General features: G+C 36.2%; 1 protein-coding gene across 2 annotated transcripts; it reads left to right on the forward strand.

Moving 5' to 3' along the window:
* The first annotated feature begins 11,737 nt into the window (after nt 1–11,737).
* On the forward strand, nt 11,738–14,363 carry LOC122656512 (F-box/kelch-repeat protein At1g26930-like). 2 transcript variants are annotated; one of them, XM_043851066.1, is made up of 2 exons: nt 11,738–11,910; nt 12,331–14,363. In XM_043851066.1, the coding sequence occupies exon 2, from the start codon at nt 12,665–12,667 to the stop codon at nt 14,165–14,167; it is 1,503 nt and encodes a 500-aa protein (XP_043707001.1). In that variant the 5' UTR covers nt 11,738–11,910; nt 12,331–12,664; the 3' UTR covers nt 14,168–14,363. The 2 variants fall into 2 exon arrangements, with proteins under 2 accessions (XP_043707001.1, XP_043707003.1); XM_043851068.1 differs by having other exon boundaries at nt 11,741–11,875.
* Nucleotides 14,364–15,073: the final 710 nt, after the last annotated feature.

Raw genomic sequence — 15,073 nt, forward strand, 5'->3', positions numbered from 1 at the left:
TATCCTTTATTGTATGAAGTCAGAAACATCTTCCCTAGTTTAATCAAAAGGTCATATGTTATGACTTAAGATGTTCTCTCTTCATCAACGATGATGAAAAACTTGATCATTTTTTTCAAGGAAAAAAAAAAAACGTTGCTTTACTTGTGTGGTTCTTACACCTAGACATGAGAACGTACAAAATTACCACACAGTCCCTCTAGAAATGTTTTTTTAAAAAATATCTACATCAATACCCCCTACGGCTACACGTGATCTGATATGTCCCACACTGGTAAGAGGACTACACGATGAAGCAGCAATCTCTTACTCTTTTATAAATTTTTATTTTTATTTTTTGTAGACACAATCAATGATTTTATTTTTCCGTTTTAAAAATTATGGGTTCTCTTTAAAGAGTAAAATGTATCGCCGTTAGTCGTAAACTACTTTCCCATCCTCCAATAATGCTCCACATGACCACATGTCTTTAGATAAGGGATTGACGCGCAACAGCTTCTTATTGGTTAATTAAAATCTCTCTCTCGGGTTGATAATTATATTATTTAAGAAAGATTAGTGCACGATAGAATCCCTTTTTTTGTGGTTCGGTGGCGGACTACTTAGCTTTGGTTTTGAAGATTCAAGTTGAGCTTTTTCCCATTACTGTTTTTTTATTTTTTTTAAATTTTAAAGGTTTCTTTTGATTATTTAAATTATTTCTCACACTTGAGGTGGATCATGTTTGCACATGCAATGTTTACATCAAATCAGATTTTCCTTTCTTTCCTCATTTAATCATCAAATCAGAAACCATTTATATAAAAAGAGTTGTGGAAAAAAAGAAATAATAAATTAAAGAGTAGCAACTCCTGCACAGATCACAGTGACCAAGGAAAGATATTTTTCATATAAGAGAGAGACTCTCTTATCGGTGAGAGATATTTGTAAAGAAAGGTGGAAAAGAAGCCTTTTGATACTCCATGAGATTATTATGATGCTCTTTAAAAGGGTTTGGAATTGGAAGAAAGGAATCAATCCTCACTTCACCACCTGTTATCATGAAGGAAAAAATAAAAAAGTTCTCTAGATACTTTGTGACGCTGATAGAGGAGATGACGCAAGTGTATCATTGAGAGAGAGAGAGAGAGAGAGACAGAGAAAAGGACCAGAATCCAACGATTAAAATCTCCCTTGTCGTCTTGACCGGGTGGTCCAAAATACCATAAACCCAAAACGCAAATCTCAGGCTTACGTAACATATTCATCAAAAAATGGGGTCCATTTGGACTCAATTTCAATGATTTAAACTATATATTTATTTTTAATGTCAGAGGTTTCCCACAGTGTCATAATAAGAAATCACACTAATAAAAGAATGAAAAGAATTTATTTAATAGATGATTTAGATTTTAAAGAATGAGAAAGAGTATCAGCGTGAGTCCCATGACTTATTATGTGATAAGAGGAAGAAAAGAATCCCCATATTAGATTTTATTTTTAATAAAGCCTAACTTAATTTTCTAAGTTAAGTTGTCTTTTCTTGATAATTTATGGGGTCAAGATTCAAGAGTAGAAGAGCAATACCTTCCAAAAACTGTTACATGACAGTTTAAGTGAAACTGAAATTTTATGTATATGTGATTCTCAATCCTATGTTCACCTTTATAGTTTCAAGCCAATTCAAATTTGCTAAGTAGTAAAACAAGACAAGGAAAAAAGGACTCTATTAGGTAGTGTATCTCCTACACCCATGCACATGATGGTGCAAACCGATCGCTTTGCCCTCATAAAAGATAGAAATCTCACCTTTATTGATGTTTTCTCACATGCTCCCACTGGTCCCTGTGTTGGTGCAAGGATCAAGCTCTCGAAAAGAAAACTCATCCCGAACAAGATATTATAATAATGGTTTGAATTCATGTTTGATTGCATAACTCATGTTAGTGCTTCCCTGTGTCTATCTTTCTCCTCCCACAATAAAGGGTAGATATATAATTTCATTAAAAAGAGGAAAAAGATAGACACAGAAAGGCGTTAGTGTACACTATGAAGTCTAACAGAGTTCTTTTTCCCTTAAAAAAAAATCAGGAATTACTAAGGGATCACAACAATAGGAAGCAAGAAAATATAAGATGTATTGAAATCTCGATTTGATTAATCCATATTATTTCCTAAACATTCAATAATCAGAATTTTGAGATAGAATATTTATGATTAAAGGGGTGGTAGAGTAGAAATAGAATAGTTTTCCCTAATTTATGGGTTGCATGGGGGGCAGTTGAAGACATCGAATTAAGTGGAACTCAAAGACCTATTGTTGAAATTAAAAGACTTTTGAGCACATAGAGGGTACTGAGAAGAATTTAGTCTTAGTTTTTAACAAAAACCCAAGAGGGACCGCGATTGATTTGTCTCGAAACTCTATAAGGTCTAGAGTAGACTCTACTCTACTGAGGTCATTGGTCCCCGGCTCTCTGCTCCCCACTCCACCCTTTACTTTGTTTAATTTATTTATTTATCCTCAACTATGTTTCTTAAAATAATGAACTGTGTTGTTAGTATTCCTATATTTGTAACGACCACATACATCATCACTCATTGCAACCGTTAAATGCTCCCTAGTAATGACATATTTATATATAGCTTTTTTAGAGGCTAAATAATTAAGCTATGTTTAATGATGTATGATAAGGTAAAATAAATAATAATCAGGCTATGACTTTTAATTCTTTATGTTTAATTTTCTTAATTGGTTTGTTCAAATCTTTTTTCTTTTTTTTTTTGGGGTAGAAATGGGTTTGTTTAAATCCAAGCCACATGAAGATGCAATATAAAGAAACCTTCTCTAAAAAAATTATTTCTTTACTAAACATAACATATATAAATAATGGATCAATTATTAATTATATAATCAAATATGAAAACGGCATACCACTTCATAGGACGATATATTATCAAAAAAACTTCATAGGACGACACTAAAAATAGGAATGTGAATAATAATAATAATAGTAAGAGTTGGTATTCTTTGTGGGAGAGTGTGGTTTCTATGCGCATAGGGGGTTATGAGAGCACATACATTGGCACCATGGGAGGTGGGGCAATCATTTCACCTCACTTTGTGTTAGTGAGAGAGATACATAGTTTCAATATGAAGATACTGGAGAGATGTAACCATCGACTTACACTTAATGGCGCTTTTTTTATTTTAACATCAAACCTTCCCTTGAGAATCCACTTATCATGCCATATGAAAAGTTATGGTGTAACTGTAACATTGGACATGAAGTGAATGGTCTCGATTAACCAATGAATACGGGAAAAATGTCTTGACATGTGTGACCTTCATGGTTTATTGAGTTTTGCAACTGTTGGGGTTCCACGCGAAAGGTAGAAGTAATAATCTCATATTGGAAGTAAGTAGTCCGATGTAGAGACGTACAAGTACATGATCACCCTCTTCTTAACGGTTAACTTTTAAGGGTGAGTTCTACCCAAATCCCTACCAAGTGAAAACATAGCCAAGATTGTAAGTAAAGAAAGAGAAGATGGATTGGAAATTAGCTCGAACTCTTTGTTAGGCCTTAACAAGTGCAACATTTGATTACTCCAATTTATTATTACATTTAATCTTTATTAGTAAGCTGAAAAAAAAGTTTTTTTTTTGTGCAAACACCAAGTAGGGGGAAAATAAATAAAAAAAACAAAAAAGAAGATGGACAACAACATGGAGGAGTATGAACTAGGCATTATGATTTGGTCCCTTTTGTTATTGGGTAAACCTAGCACAAGATGGAATTTATCCTGTCTCATATTTAAGGAATGGTGTTACTTTCCTAGTCCGTATTACCTTTAAATTCTTCCCCACTTGCAACAAAAGGCTTAGTTGAAGTACCTCAAACTTCCCCCCCCCCCCAACCTCACACACACACAAAAAAAAATTCTCTGGGGAATGGTGTTACTTTCTTAGTCCGTACTACCTATAAATTCTTCCCCGCGTGCAAAAAATGGCTTAGTTGAGGTATCTCAAACCTCCAACCCCCATACACACACACCAAAAACAAAACAAAAAAACTCAACAATTAAAGAATGTTCATTGCTCAAAAAAAAAGAGATATACATCCAAATATTATATGCAATCCATCCTAACATCCTTATCCAATATAGAGGAAAGGCTAAGGACAATATTTATTCACATGTACAATTGCATCCAACTAAGGAATAAGAACCTCAAAGAAAGCTCAATGAGCTTGCATTCTTGATAGGCTTACCTGTTGGACTTGTTTATAAGGTGAGTTAGGGATTAAAACTAATCTAACCCAAAGCATATTCGAATCAGAAGCAAATAAAATAAAGTATACATTCTAGTGTAATAAGTCAAATTGTGATAGAAAATCGAATCTCTCCAAGAGACTTATTTTTATATTTACTAGTAATTTAATTGGTATTGAAATTTTGTGTAGATATTGTCCACATTAGCATCTAGTCATGTACCATATTTTAACTAGGATGTGGGGTGTCATAAAGAAATGAAGTGTCAAGAAAAATATTGATATTTTTAAAAATAAACATTATTTATTGAAATTACAAGAGAAAATTGGCAACAAGGAGGGAGAGATGGGGCAGAGCAAAGGGGTCCCCTCCCCCACCCCCCAAATTTGAAAAACCCTCAATTATTCTTAGTGGGGAAAGGGTTAATACCACTTGGGAGCACCATGGCACCCCTAGTTATCCACAATTGTGTCCCTTCCCCCTTCCCCCCTTCTCCTCTCACACCACTCCCTAAGCTCTATGTATATGCAGCCCTTACCACCCTCTCTCTAAATACATTATTTCAACTTATGCATCTGTCGAAAGAAAAAGAGAAATTATCATATCCGAAATACCATTTGATGAAATAAAATTTTCAATCAAAAAGTACTTTTGTGAATTAAGAATGACAATATAAGGTTAATATGATAGCTTGTTTTATTTGGATCTCGTCAAGGATTCGCATGGCTAATTCAAATGTTGAAGAGACACGGTATATTTTAGGATCAGACATGCGAAAAGTCATATGGCCCAAATAATAATTTTTATTTTTTTAAATTTTAATCCTTTTCTAATTTAAAAGTGTATGATTTAAAAAAAAAAAGTATAATTGATGTTTGGAAATATCTATTTGTGGTGCTTTTATGTTTAGTTAATTAAAATATTATTTGTTTTGACATATTTGAATTTATTTTTGTTTAACTTAAGAAGAAAAAATAAGAATGCTTTTTGTTTTTATTTTAAAAATAAAAAAATATCCAAAATATTATGAGTTCCATCTAATGGTTATGGATCTGGCTCTACTATTTTGAATGTGGATGAATTAACATTCCTAACATTTTATTATAGAACTTGGTGTATGGATTGGTAGCACAAATTGGGATTAGAGGTTAGTGATTGAGTTTAACTTTTAAATTACCCACATAAACAATGGAAATAAAATCCATCAATGCAACAGTTAAAATGCCGAATCACCGGTGTCAGAGGGATCGATGGACAGAGGCCATATACACAAGCAATACAGATAAAATATTTTTCTCCAAAAAGAAAAACAAAAAATATGGTACAAGATTGAATCACTATACCTATATATATCATTTGATTTGACCATAGAGTCTTTGCCAGTCTTAATCCTTACATTAATGGTCTTAACTCTTAAGTGATGAGGCTTGGATTGGATTGGATTCTGAGGTGGACTTAAGTAAACAGTTTTAATGAACACCCAACACCACCCCCCCCCCCCCTTCACCCCCAAAAGCCATTTTCTCAGTCAACAACATCAATCTGATTGGCTCTTCTTTGTCTCAACTCTCAAGAGTCTAATCAGGTTTAGATGGACACTGCTTGCCTAATGGCCCAACTTAATCATTGAAGAATTCAAGAAGATGATAAACGAAAAAAAAAAAAAAAACTTATCCGCCATCTTAACTTGACTCGGTCCACAGTAGCTTTGGAGTGTGATATGTGATATGATATGACCCTTGATGTACTACAACTATTATCACTAATATATTATTATGGAACCTCGCGAATCACGGAAACATGGAATTGTTGTTTGTTTGGCTGATGTCGAGCTTGTCAAGCAATTGGATTTATTGGATAGGTATCCAGAGGGGTATTTATGTCAATAAAAATTTACTGCTAGATTTACACGTGGCTAATTTTTTTCCTCTTCCTTCTTTAATTGGGGGTGTGACGGTCATGGTGGGTCCTGTCCACCTGGCCAATCACTAATGTGGATATGATTGGGAAGCAGCGAAAGAAACGGCACGGACATTCTTCCCTTTTTCTTTTTTATTTTATATTTTTTTATTAAATAAATTAATTAAAAAAATTAGTGCACATTTGTGATTAGTACAAATGACTAATACTGGCAACGTAGAGAGATTTGAAAAGCGAACGGGCTGTACATATCCGGTGGTACAATAGAGATCATGTGTGTCATGTGGCATGGCATATATGATCTCTACTGTGCCGTTGAATGTGTATCTTCGCTCCATCAGTATTGCAGAGGATCCTAGTCCGAGATTTTTGGATCAACTCGCACTTCATAGGGTTTGAGAGGGTCTCACTTGCACCAACACGTAGCTCACATTATGAAGCAAATGTCTTTTCCATATGTGATCTGGAGTAGGTTGTATAGACTCTTCAACGAATGGAATGGAATCTTGTAAGCCGAGCTGAACAAGCTTAGAAGTATATTTAATTTGATGCTAATTCACATATCCTTCAACGGTTCAGATCATGAGACGTAGTTTCATCATCAGGATTTCCAATGATGTAAAACAATTACCTAAATCTCTAGAGTTGGATTAGAATATTCTAATGGGTACGGACCCATAAAAACACTTATTCGATCCAACTGTGAAGATTGTGGTGGTGGGGTTGTTATGTCCTTCACATGTGTATGTTTTAATATCAAGTTTGTCAACCATGAAATAAATAGATAATAATCGAAATCAAAATAGTAGATCTTCCATCTTCAAAATAAGAAACTTATAAGATCAGATCTTATGCGTGTTAGCCATTAGTGATTAGTGTCTCTTAAGCCCATTCCGAATATAAGTGTGAAATGTCCAAAATGCAAGGATCTAGGTGAAGTCAAATTTTCTTTCTTAGTTATCTTGTCGAGGTTGGCTCAGGAGGTTCACGTACGAGAACCATCTTGTAAACCCTTGCGACGCACAAATGGAATCCACTTCAAAGTTCTCACTGAAACTTAGAAGAGGAATTCTGATCTTAAAGTCTAAAAGCAAATAGTAGGTGATGTTTTTAACAAGATGGGAACGCCTCTTTTGCTATTGCTTTTGTAATTTGACCATTAATTTGTTTTCAACTTGTTAATCAACGCTATTGAATGTTTCAAAAAGAGAAAAGGTTATCTATCAACCGAAATGTTAGGTTTGGGATGATTAATTTTTATTGTTATGGCTACAATCCAAAACACTATTTATTTGTAAAGGAAATTTAAATATTTTTGGAGTAAGAGAACATTGCATGGGGCCAAGAGATTGTGTGTATAAGAGGAGTATCAACAGTACGGATGAGATTTTTTTTTTCAAGAGGGACCGGATGATAATTTTACTTGTTCCTATGCGTTATTTATGCAAGGTGCAGAAAGGCTCATCATACCATCATAGGGTTCACAAACTCCTATAAGGTTTTTGTGCGGTCAATGAACACCCATTTGAAGCTATACGATTAATAAATTCTCATTCACCGTGTGTGTAGGAAACAAGGTCTAATATGTATTTTTTTACTACAAGTGAAATTTATTTTATACCAAAAATGCAAATATTCCTTTTACGTCTTGTCCTCACTTTTTTTTTTTGATGAAAACTTCCTATCCCCTCTTCTTTGTTTGGGTAGAAAAAAAATTAATTATTAGATCGAGAGAAGCTCATAAATTCAGAGTTACATAACGTTTGAATCCACAGAGTGGATAACTGCTAGACTAATCGACTCGATACGATAAGGGCCTTCCCGACTAGAGTGTCAGTCAAGTCTCTCTGGGAATGTGTTTGTAATTACAAGATAGAAAAAAAGAGAAAAGGTGGAGAACTTCCTATCCCCTCTTCAATTGGAATCAAATGGGAACTCGTAAGGGTAAAGTTTTCTTCAGGTAAACCCTCATAATGTATTCTAGTACGACCAAATTCCTAAAATTGATTTCCAATTAACATGGAACACCAAAAGTAGCCAAAAATGCGGTGCATGAACTGACCAGGCCGGATTGTAATAGTAGTCTTTTCTTTCTATAGAATCTAATACCTTTGCTTTGGTAGCCTCACAATAAATATGTGTTTTTCATGAACCACGTTTTGATGAGCAGGCCTGGTAAGGTTAAAACCCACTTACTTTAAGAAGAGTCAAATTGACTTGGTTTAACACAATTCATTATTGACTAACATAATAAATATTCACCGTTTTAATTAATAAATTTAAAAATGCTTTTATGCCTGGACTGGAACGTATAAATATTATTCCTAGAAATTAAAATCAACCTTTTTCTTTCTTTGCTTTACCATTTTCTAAAAATATGTATATTTTTGCCCCACTTTTCACGAAGCAGCACCAGCATGGCACATGCCACCACTCTGCTTATATAACATATATATTACTATAATAAAACGAGCACCAGATTGGGTCCGGATAGAGGATCCTATGCCATGTCGTCGGTCCTTGATCATAACCCACAATGCATTCTCTCTCTCTCTCTCGTTGAGATCACATGTTATTAATTGTATATTCAACGGTCTGAACTTATTGATTATGTTGAGCTCATATCATTGGATATCTGAGCTGTCACATGTCGGACATCCACACTAACATTGTCACACTGTCGAACTATAGAGAATTGGAGAGGATAATAATCCGTATGTGTACAGCCTAAAGCTTCATATTCTCAAAGATCGTGAAGCCAAGACCCAAACATCATATATCACATAGTTAAAACATGTTTTAAACGCTTTTTGTTGCCTTTTTCATATTAATCAAAATGATACTTCTAAAAATTTTAGAATAATTTTGAAACGTGTTATACATTTTTTTTTTTCTTATGAAAAAGCAACAATTTTAGGGGGGAATTAAACCTTGATTTTATTTTTGGTAAAAGAAAGATTCATTGATGGATAATATGTGTACAACCTAAAACTTCATATTCACAAAGATCGTAAAACCAAGACCCGAATATCATATATATTAACAAGTTTCAATTTTAACCAATTATTCACATCCATCACCAACTCATGTGTTGTTGGGTGGACTAAATGACTAATTAGGTGGTTAAAAACAAAGGAATTTGGTTTTCACATGTGCAAAATGCAAGAAGTAGGGTTTGACCCGTCTGTTAATGGCTGAGCTATGGACTAAGGTGGCCAAAGGAAGAATATAGAGAGAGCTTTGCAAGCGTAACATGCTTGACTAGCTTTTTTGGTTTTTTTTTTGGCTTCTTTTAGTTGCCCCACAAAATTTTCAGTGTAAGCAAACAACCTCCTACGTGTGAAATTTCAATCTGATCTCATTGTGGTTGTGAGCTTGTGGCACATTCCTAGAATAGAAACTGCAATAACTTAATACTATTAAGAGAAGAATTTAGCGTGAAAACCCAAACTAAGGTGTTGAGGGAATTTCCTTTCCTGGTAGATAACGATTTGAATCGTGTTCAACGTTGCCAACGTTATCTAGTTGTCTAACGCATTAAATTCTTATTTTGAAAGTATCTCTTTCTTTCTCTATCTATCTTTTTCTTCCTACTAGAGAGGTAAAGGGAATTTCGTGTAGGCATCTGATCAATCCTTGTAACCAACCATATTTTCCCCAACTTTTGCTTACGTTTCCCATTTGACTTGTAGGCTTCAAGTTGTTACGATCATACGCATTTTATTTGATTTCAGGAGTCATACTTTTCCTATATGGGCTTTATTGCTACATCACATAAGGTTGTTGGCATCTGGAAACAGGTTTCAAAACTGGTCGGTCCGGTCCATTTTGATCCGGCTTAATCGGTCTTTAACACCTTTGCAGGTCAGGATTGAAACCAACATTTTACATAATTCGATACTCAAAGCTAATATTCAACCCGGTTAATTATTAATTGGTAATGCCTTCCCTTTTTATTGGTTTATATAATTTGGCAAAGGTTTTGGGTAGATTCGTAATTCCATCCTCATTGATTGGTCAACTGAGTTAATAGGATCGGATGGATTGAGAACCTTCAAGTTCAAATCTCTCCCAATGAAGGTAGTTGGAGAGTAAATCACCTCCAAATGTTGTTCGTGAGCATTAAATCCAAATATTTCAAGTATTTTTTTAGATTTAAAGTAAATAAGTGGTTTGAAACTATTTTCTTCACAAATTACTGAAACCAGTCGAGCTTCCCGAGAATAGGCTGGAATTTCGACCATGTGATCTCATTTGGGTCAATGGATGTGGGTTCAAACCCCGGTCAGTACGGATCAAGATCAGTTTTGATTGAATAGATTTACCCTTGATTTTCATTCAAAATTTTGATTTTTATTTTGGTTTTACCTTTTCATCCATACTAATCCACTGATACAAGATCTCCCCAAAATTGGGATCACCCTTGATCAATCCGATCCACCAGCAATCCCTGAAACCATATTGGTTAATGGATGAAGGATATCTCTCAATTGAATTTCCCCAAAAAAGTAGAATTGGCTTATGTCACTCTAGTTCTTATAGCTAAATGTTGGGGCATAAGATCCATTCCTCTTGGATGATTTAAGTCAATATACGTGTGTCACCCACAAGGCCTAACAAATGGTTTTTGGAGTTGGAGTCACCAAGAGGGCTATGAAGTACAAATTATGGCTCAACCAGAAAATTGAATACAACCAGTCTATATCATATCCCAACCCTTTTAAGGCAATCTTATCAACCGGGACCTAACCTACCTTGTAGTTTTTATTAATTCCAAAGTAGGGGAAAAAATCTCTATTTTTAATTGAGACTTTTTAAATATTGTTAAAGATTCAGTGTGATGTTGTTTATTCGTCATTATATCTCAAAATATATATATTTAGGTTAATAATATATTCGGAAAAAGAAAAAGAAAGAAATAAATCAGGACCAGAGAATAAGAATATTCCTGTAAGATATGACACTTAACAGCACCTGAAATTGCAAGTGTTCGATATTCACAATTTGATAGATGCCACTTGGCAAGTAGCTTCGCAGGTAAGATCGACTGCCATCGTCGACCCAGGTTTAACCCATAGATGCCACTTGTTGAACCACAACGAACCGGTTGGGTTGACAAACCGGCAACCAATTAAAGCAATTCATAGACGGTATGAACTGTCATGTATCAAATCATAAACCTTCTGATATTACGTTTTCCCAATCGCAAAAATTGACTTTGACTGACTAGAAATTCTCTTTCTCTCTCGCTCATAACCCCACGCAGTTGACAATCTAATAGTGAGTAACGGAGACGTAAGAAAAACGGAGTTCTAACTTTTCTCATTAAAAGGCCGTTTCCACTTTGACACGTGCCTAAACGTCGGTTAGCGGTTTCGAGGTCGACCCGCCGACCGCGACCTGAAACTGTGACTCCAAGCGAACCTTATTGGACGTTTCTGGGCCCCACTTCCTCTCTTGGAGCAAAACCAAAGAAGAGAAGGCAGACTCGAGTGAGCTGTGAGAGAGAGAGAGAAAGAGAAGGGATGGAAAAAGATATAAAGGCCCAGGTAGGGTAGCTTCTGAAGGCCCAACCCATATGTGCTCAGTTTACGGGCGTGTTGCAGAGGGAATCGGAAGGAAGGACAACAAAAGAACGAACAGCCAGAAAAACAGATGAGGAAGTGAGAATGATATCATCATAAAATTCCTGTCAAGTCAGGTACTCCCTTCTTCTTCTTCTTCTAATCCCAAACCGTAAGTTCTGCTTGTACAACACATGCATCTTTTTTGTTTTCTTTGTTTCCGTTCCTCCCTTACTGGGTTGGGGTCTCCATTTCTTCCCATAAATGTGTGTGAAATGGATAATTACCAATCGAAAAACGGAGCTTTTGTTCAAAATAAGGGGTTGCAAACACAGAATTTTTGGATTACTAGATCTTCTCTGAATAACTGAAGATTTCTTCTTAGCCTTTTGCTTATTACCCGGAGACCTTTGTTGCCGAACTTTCGTAGTTTAGTGGTTTCTTTGTCTGTTCTGGATTTTTTCATTTCGTTTTCGTGTTTTTGTTTCTGTGTTCTTTGATGAATTTTGTTGTTCGAAGTGGGATTCCATATCTTTCGGTAAATTATTAACTTATATATATTTTTTTCTCTTACCCCTTTTCCTTTGGATAGGTAGTCTTGGATTCGGATCGAGGACGGATGGAAACAGACTAAAGATTGAATTTTTGTTCAGTTTCTTCATTGGCTTTCCGGATTTCCTGCGATTCTGGAAATCGATGTACAGTTAGGGCTTCTTGATCCTCGGTTGCTTGAAAGATCGCATATTTCCTATCCGAAATCGGTTTTTTTATTTTTTATTTATTGTTTCTATTCCGGATGTAGCTCAATCGTTAGGGTTCTATTCTTGACTGATTCGTTGTTGATTTCGTTTTGGTGCGGGCGAAAGAGGCATTTGTGCTGGTCGGACTTAAAATTCTACTGCAGTTCCCGGTTGGATTCCGGAGATATGTTGGAGGGTGGTCGGTCTTGTCTGATTTCGAGGGGCTTTTCCAGTTCCTGTGAGCAAGAGAGTAATTGGGCTTTCATGCCTTGCCGTCTCATCGAGGTCTCTAATGGCAAGCGTCATTTAGAAGGTGAAGAGGAAGAAGAGCTTCGGCAGAGAAAGTTATCCAGGTCATCCGATACTCCTCAAAGAGAAGAAACGACTCGACACCTGCAAATTCTCTCCTTACCCTCTGAAGACCAATTTGATAGTAAGCTCCATCGTGGGGATCAATCAGATTCAAATTCCCTCACCCAGCCCATTTGCGAGGAAATCTCAAAGAACTGCCCCCTTGACATGCGTCAGAGAGAGGTAATGTCTAAAAACCGGCATGATTTCTCCAGCTCTCTTGCAGATCAATCCAATGATCCCTCATACTCTTCTGAAGATCAATCCGGTAGCAGGCGACATAATGGGGATCAATCAGATTTGGATTCCCTTATCCAGCCCATTGGCCGGGACATCTCGATCCATTGCCTCCTCCGCTGTTCAAGATCTGATTATGGTTCACTGGCCTCACTGAATCGGAGTTTCCGCTCTCTGATTCGAAGTGGGGAGCTTTATAAGCTTAGGAGAAAGAAGGGTGTGATCGAGCACTGGGTTTATTTCTCTTGCCACTTACTCGAGTGGGAGGCATTTGATCCCATTCGTCGCCGGTGGATGCATTTGCCAAGGATGCCTGCAAATGAGTGTTTCATGTGGGCTGACAAGGAATCCCTGGCTGTGGGTACAGAGCTTCTGGTATTTGGGAAGGAGGTAACTTCTCAAGTCATATACAGATACAGCATATTAACAAACACATGGTCTTCTGGCCTAAAGATGAACGCGCCCAGGTGTTTGTTTGGATCTGCCAGCCTTGGGGAGATCGCGATTCTAGCTGGAGGTTCTGAATCACAGGGGAAAATCTTGAGTTCAGCAGAGCTCTATAACTCAGAGACTGGAACTTGGGAAACACTCCCAAGCATGAAGAAGGCAAGAAGAATGTGTTCTGGGGTATTCATGGATGGGAAATTCTATGTAATTGGGGGAATAAGCGACGATTCAAAAGCACTATCAAGTGGAGAGGAATATGATTTGAAGAGTAGAAGTTGGCGTGAAATCCCCAACATGTATCCTATACAGAATGGAGCAAATGGAGGAACTGCACCACCTCTGGTTGCAGTTGTACAGAATCAACTGTACGCAGCTGATTGTGCAGAGAACGAAGTGAAGAAATACATAAAGGAGAGTAACTCGTGGGTCACCGTCGGGAGATTGCCTGAGCGAGCGGTTTCAATGAATGGTTGGGGACTTGCATTTAGGGCATGTGGTAGCCAGCTTATTGTTATTGGTGGACCAAGGGCCTTGGCTGGAGGGATTATAGAGCTCAATTCATGGTCACCAAATGAGGGCCCACCACAGTGGGACCTACTAGCCAGCAAGCATTCACCCAACTTTGTTTATAACTGTGCTGTGATGGGTTGCTGATGTGTTGGATGCTAGACCAACTGTAACTGTATATTCTATCAGTGGATGATGGGATGTACAACAGATGGTCTCCAAGGCCACCGGATCTTTTCCTGGCTAATGGGTATTCTCTGCCTCTCGTTTTTTCTCTAATTTTTTTTTCCTGGCAAAATTTCAGGTTTTACTCAAGATTCAATAGGAATGGTTTTCTTGTAAGGAGTTCTTGAATTTAATTTTCTTTTCTTTTCTTTTTTAATTATCCTTCTATTTTTATTGTTACCTCACTTTCTATTTAATGAAAAAATCCAATACATTGGTAGGTAAGTTGTCAAGAATGCTTGCACTGAATTTGGGAAATTTTATTAAATCTCACTTTAGTGAAAACTGAATTACAATAGATAAAAGATCCTCAGGAAAAGAGAACTCCCAAAAACCTTGGTGTGAAATAATATTTATGCTTGAGCATTGCAAAGATAATGTCCTTGATCTCACAATGTCCATGTCTTCATATTGAAGCGAAAATCAGCTTTTAAGAGATTCTCTTTCCTTTGAGTTTGGCTTAAGCATAAATGTTATCCCATTTATTTTTTGGGTTGTTCGATTTCACATACGAATATTGAGGGTGCTAATTTAATGAGGTGAACTGTAATTAACTTTTTCCAGTAGATCTTAATTTATTTTCCTGGTTGTGTGTGGATTGCAACATAATTTCCTCATCAACTTGTTGAGAAGAAAAAGTGGTTAGTAATTTCATTGATGGCAAAATTTTTAGGGTTTAAAACTTGCTCTTGTTTCTATTGTCAATTTGATTGAATCCTACTAAGAACTAGATTTTTCAAACAATTTAAAGAAGGATATATAAAAATAATAATAAGAAAAGGATTTTTTTTTTCCCCAATGGTACATGAAGAGAGAGACACCAATTGT

Source organism: Telopea speciosissima, chromosome 3, assembly GCF_018873765.1.
Source record: "Telopea speciosissima isolate NSW1024214 ecotype Mountain lineage chromosome 3, Tspe_v1, whole genome shotgun sequence".
Taxonomy (NCBI): Eukaryota; Viridiplantae; Streptophyta; class Magnoliopsida; order Proteales; family Proteaceae; genus Telopea; species Telopea speciosissima.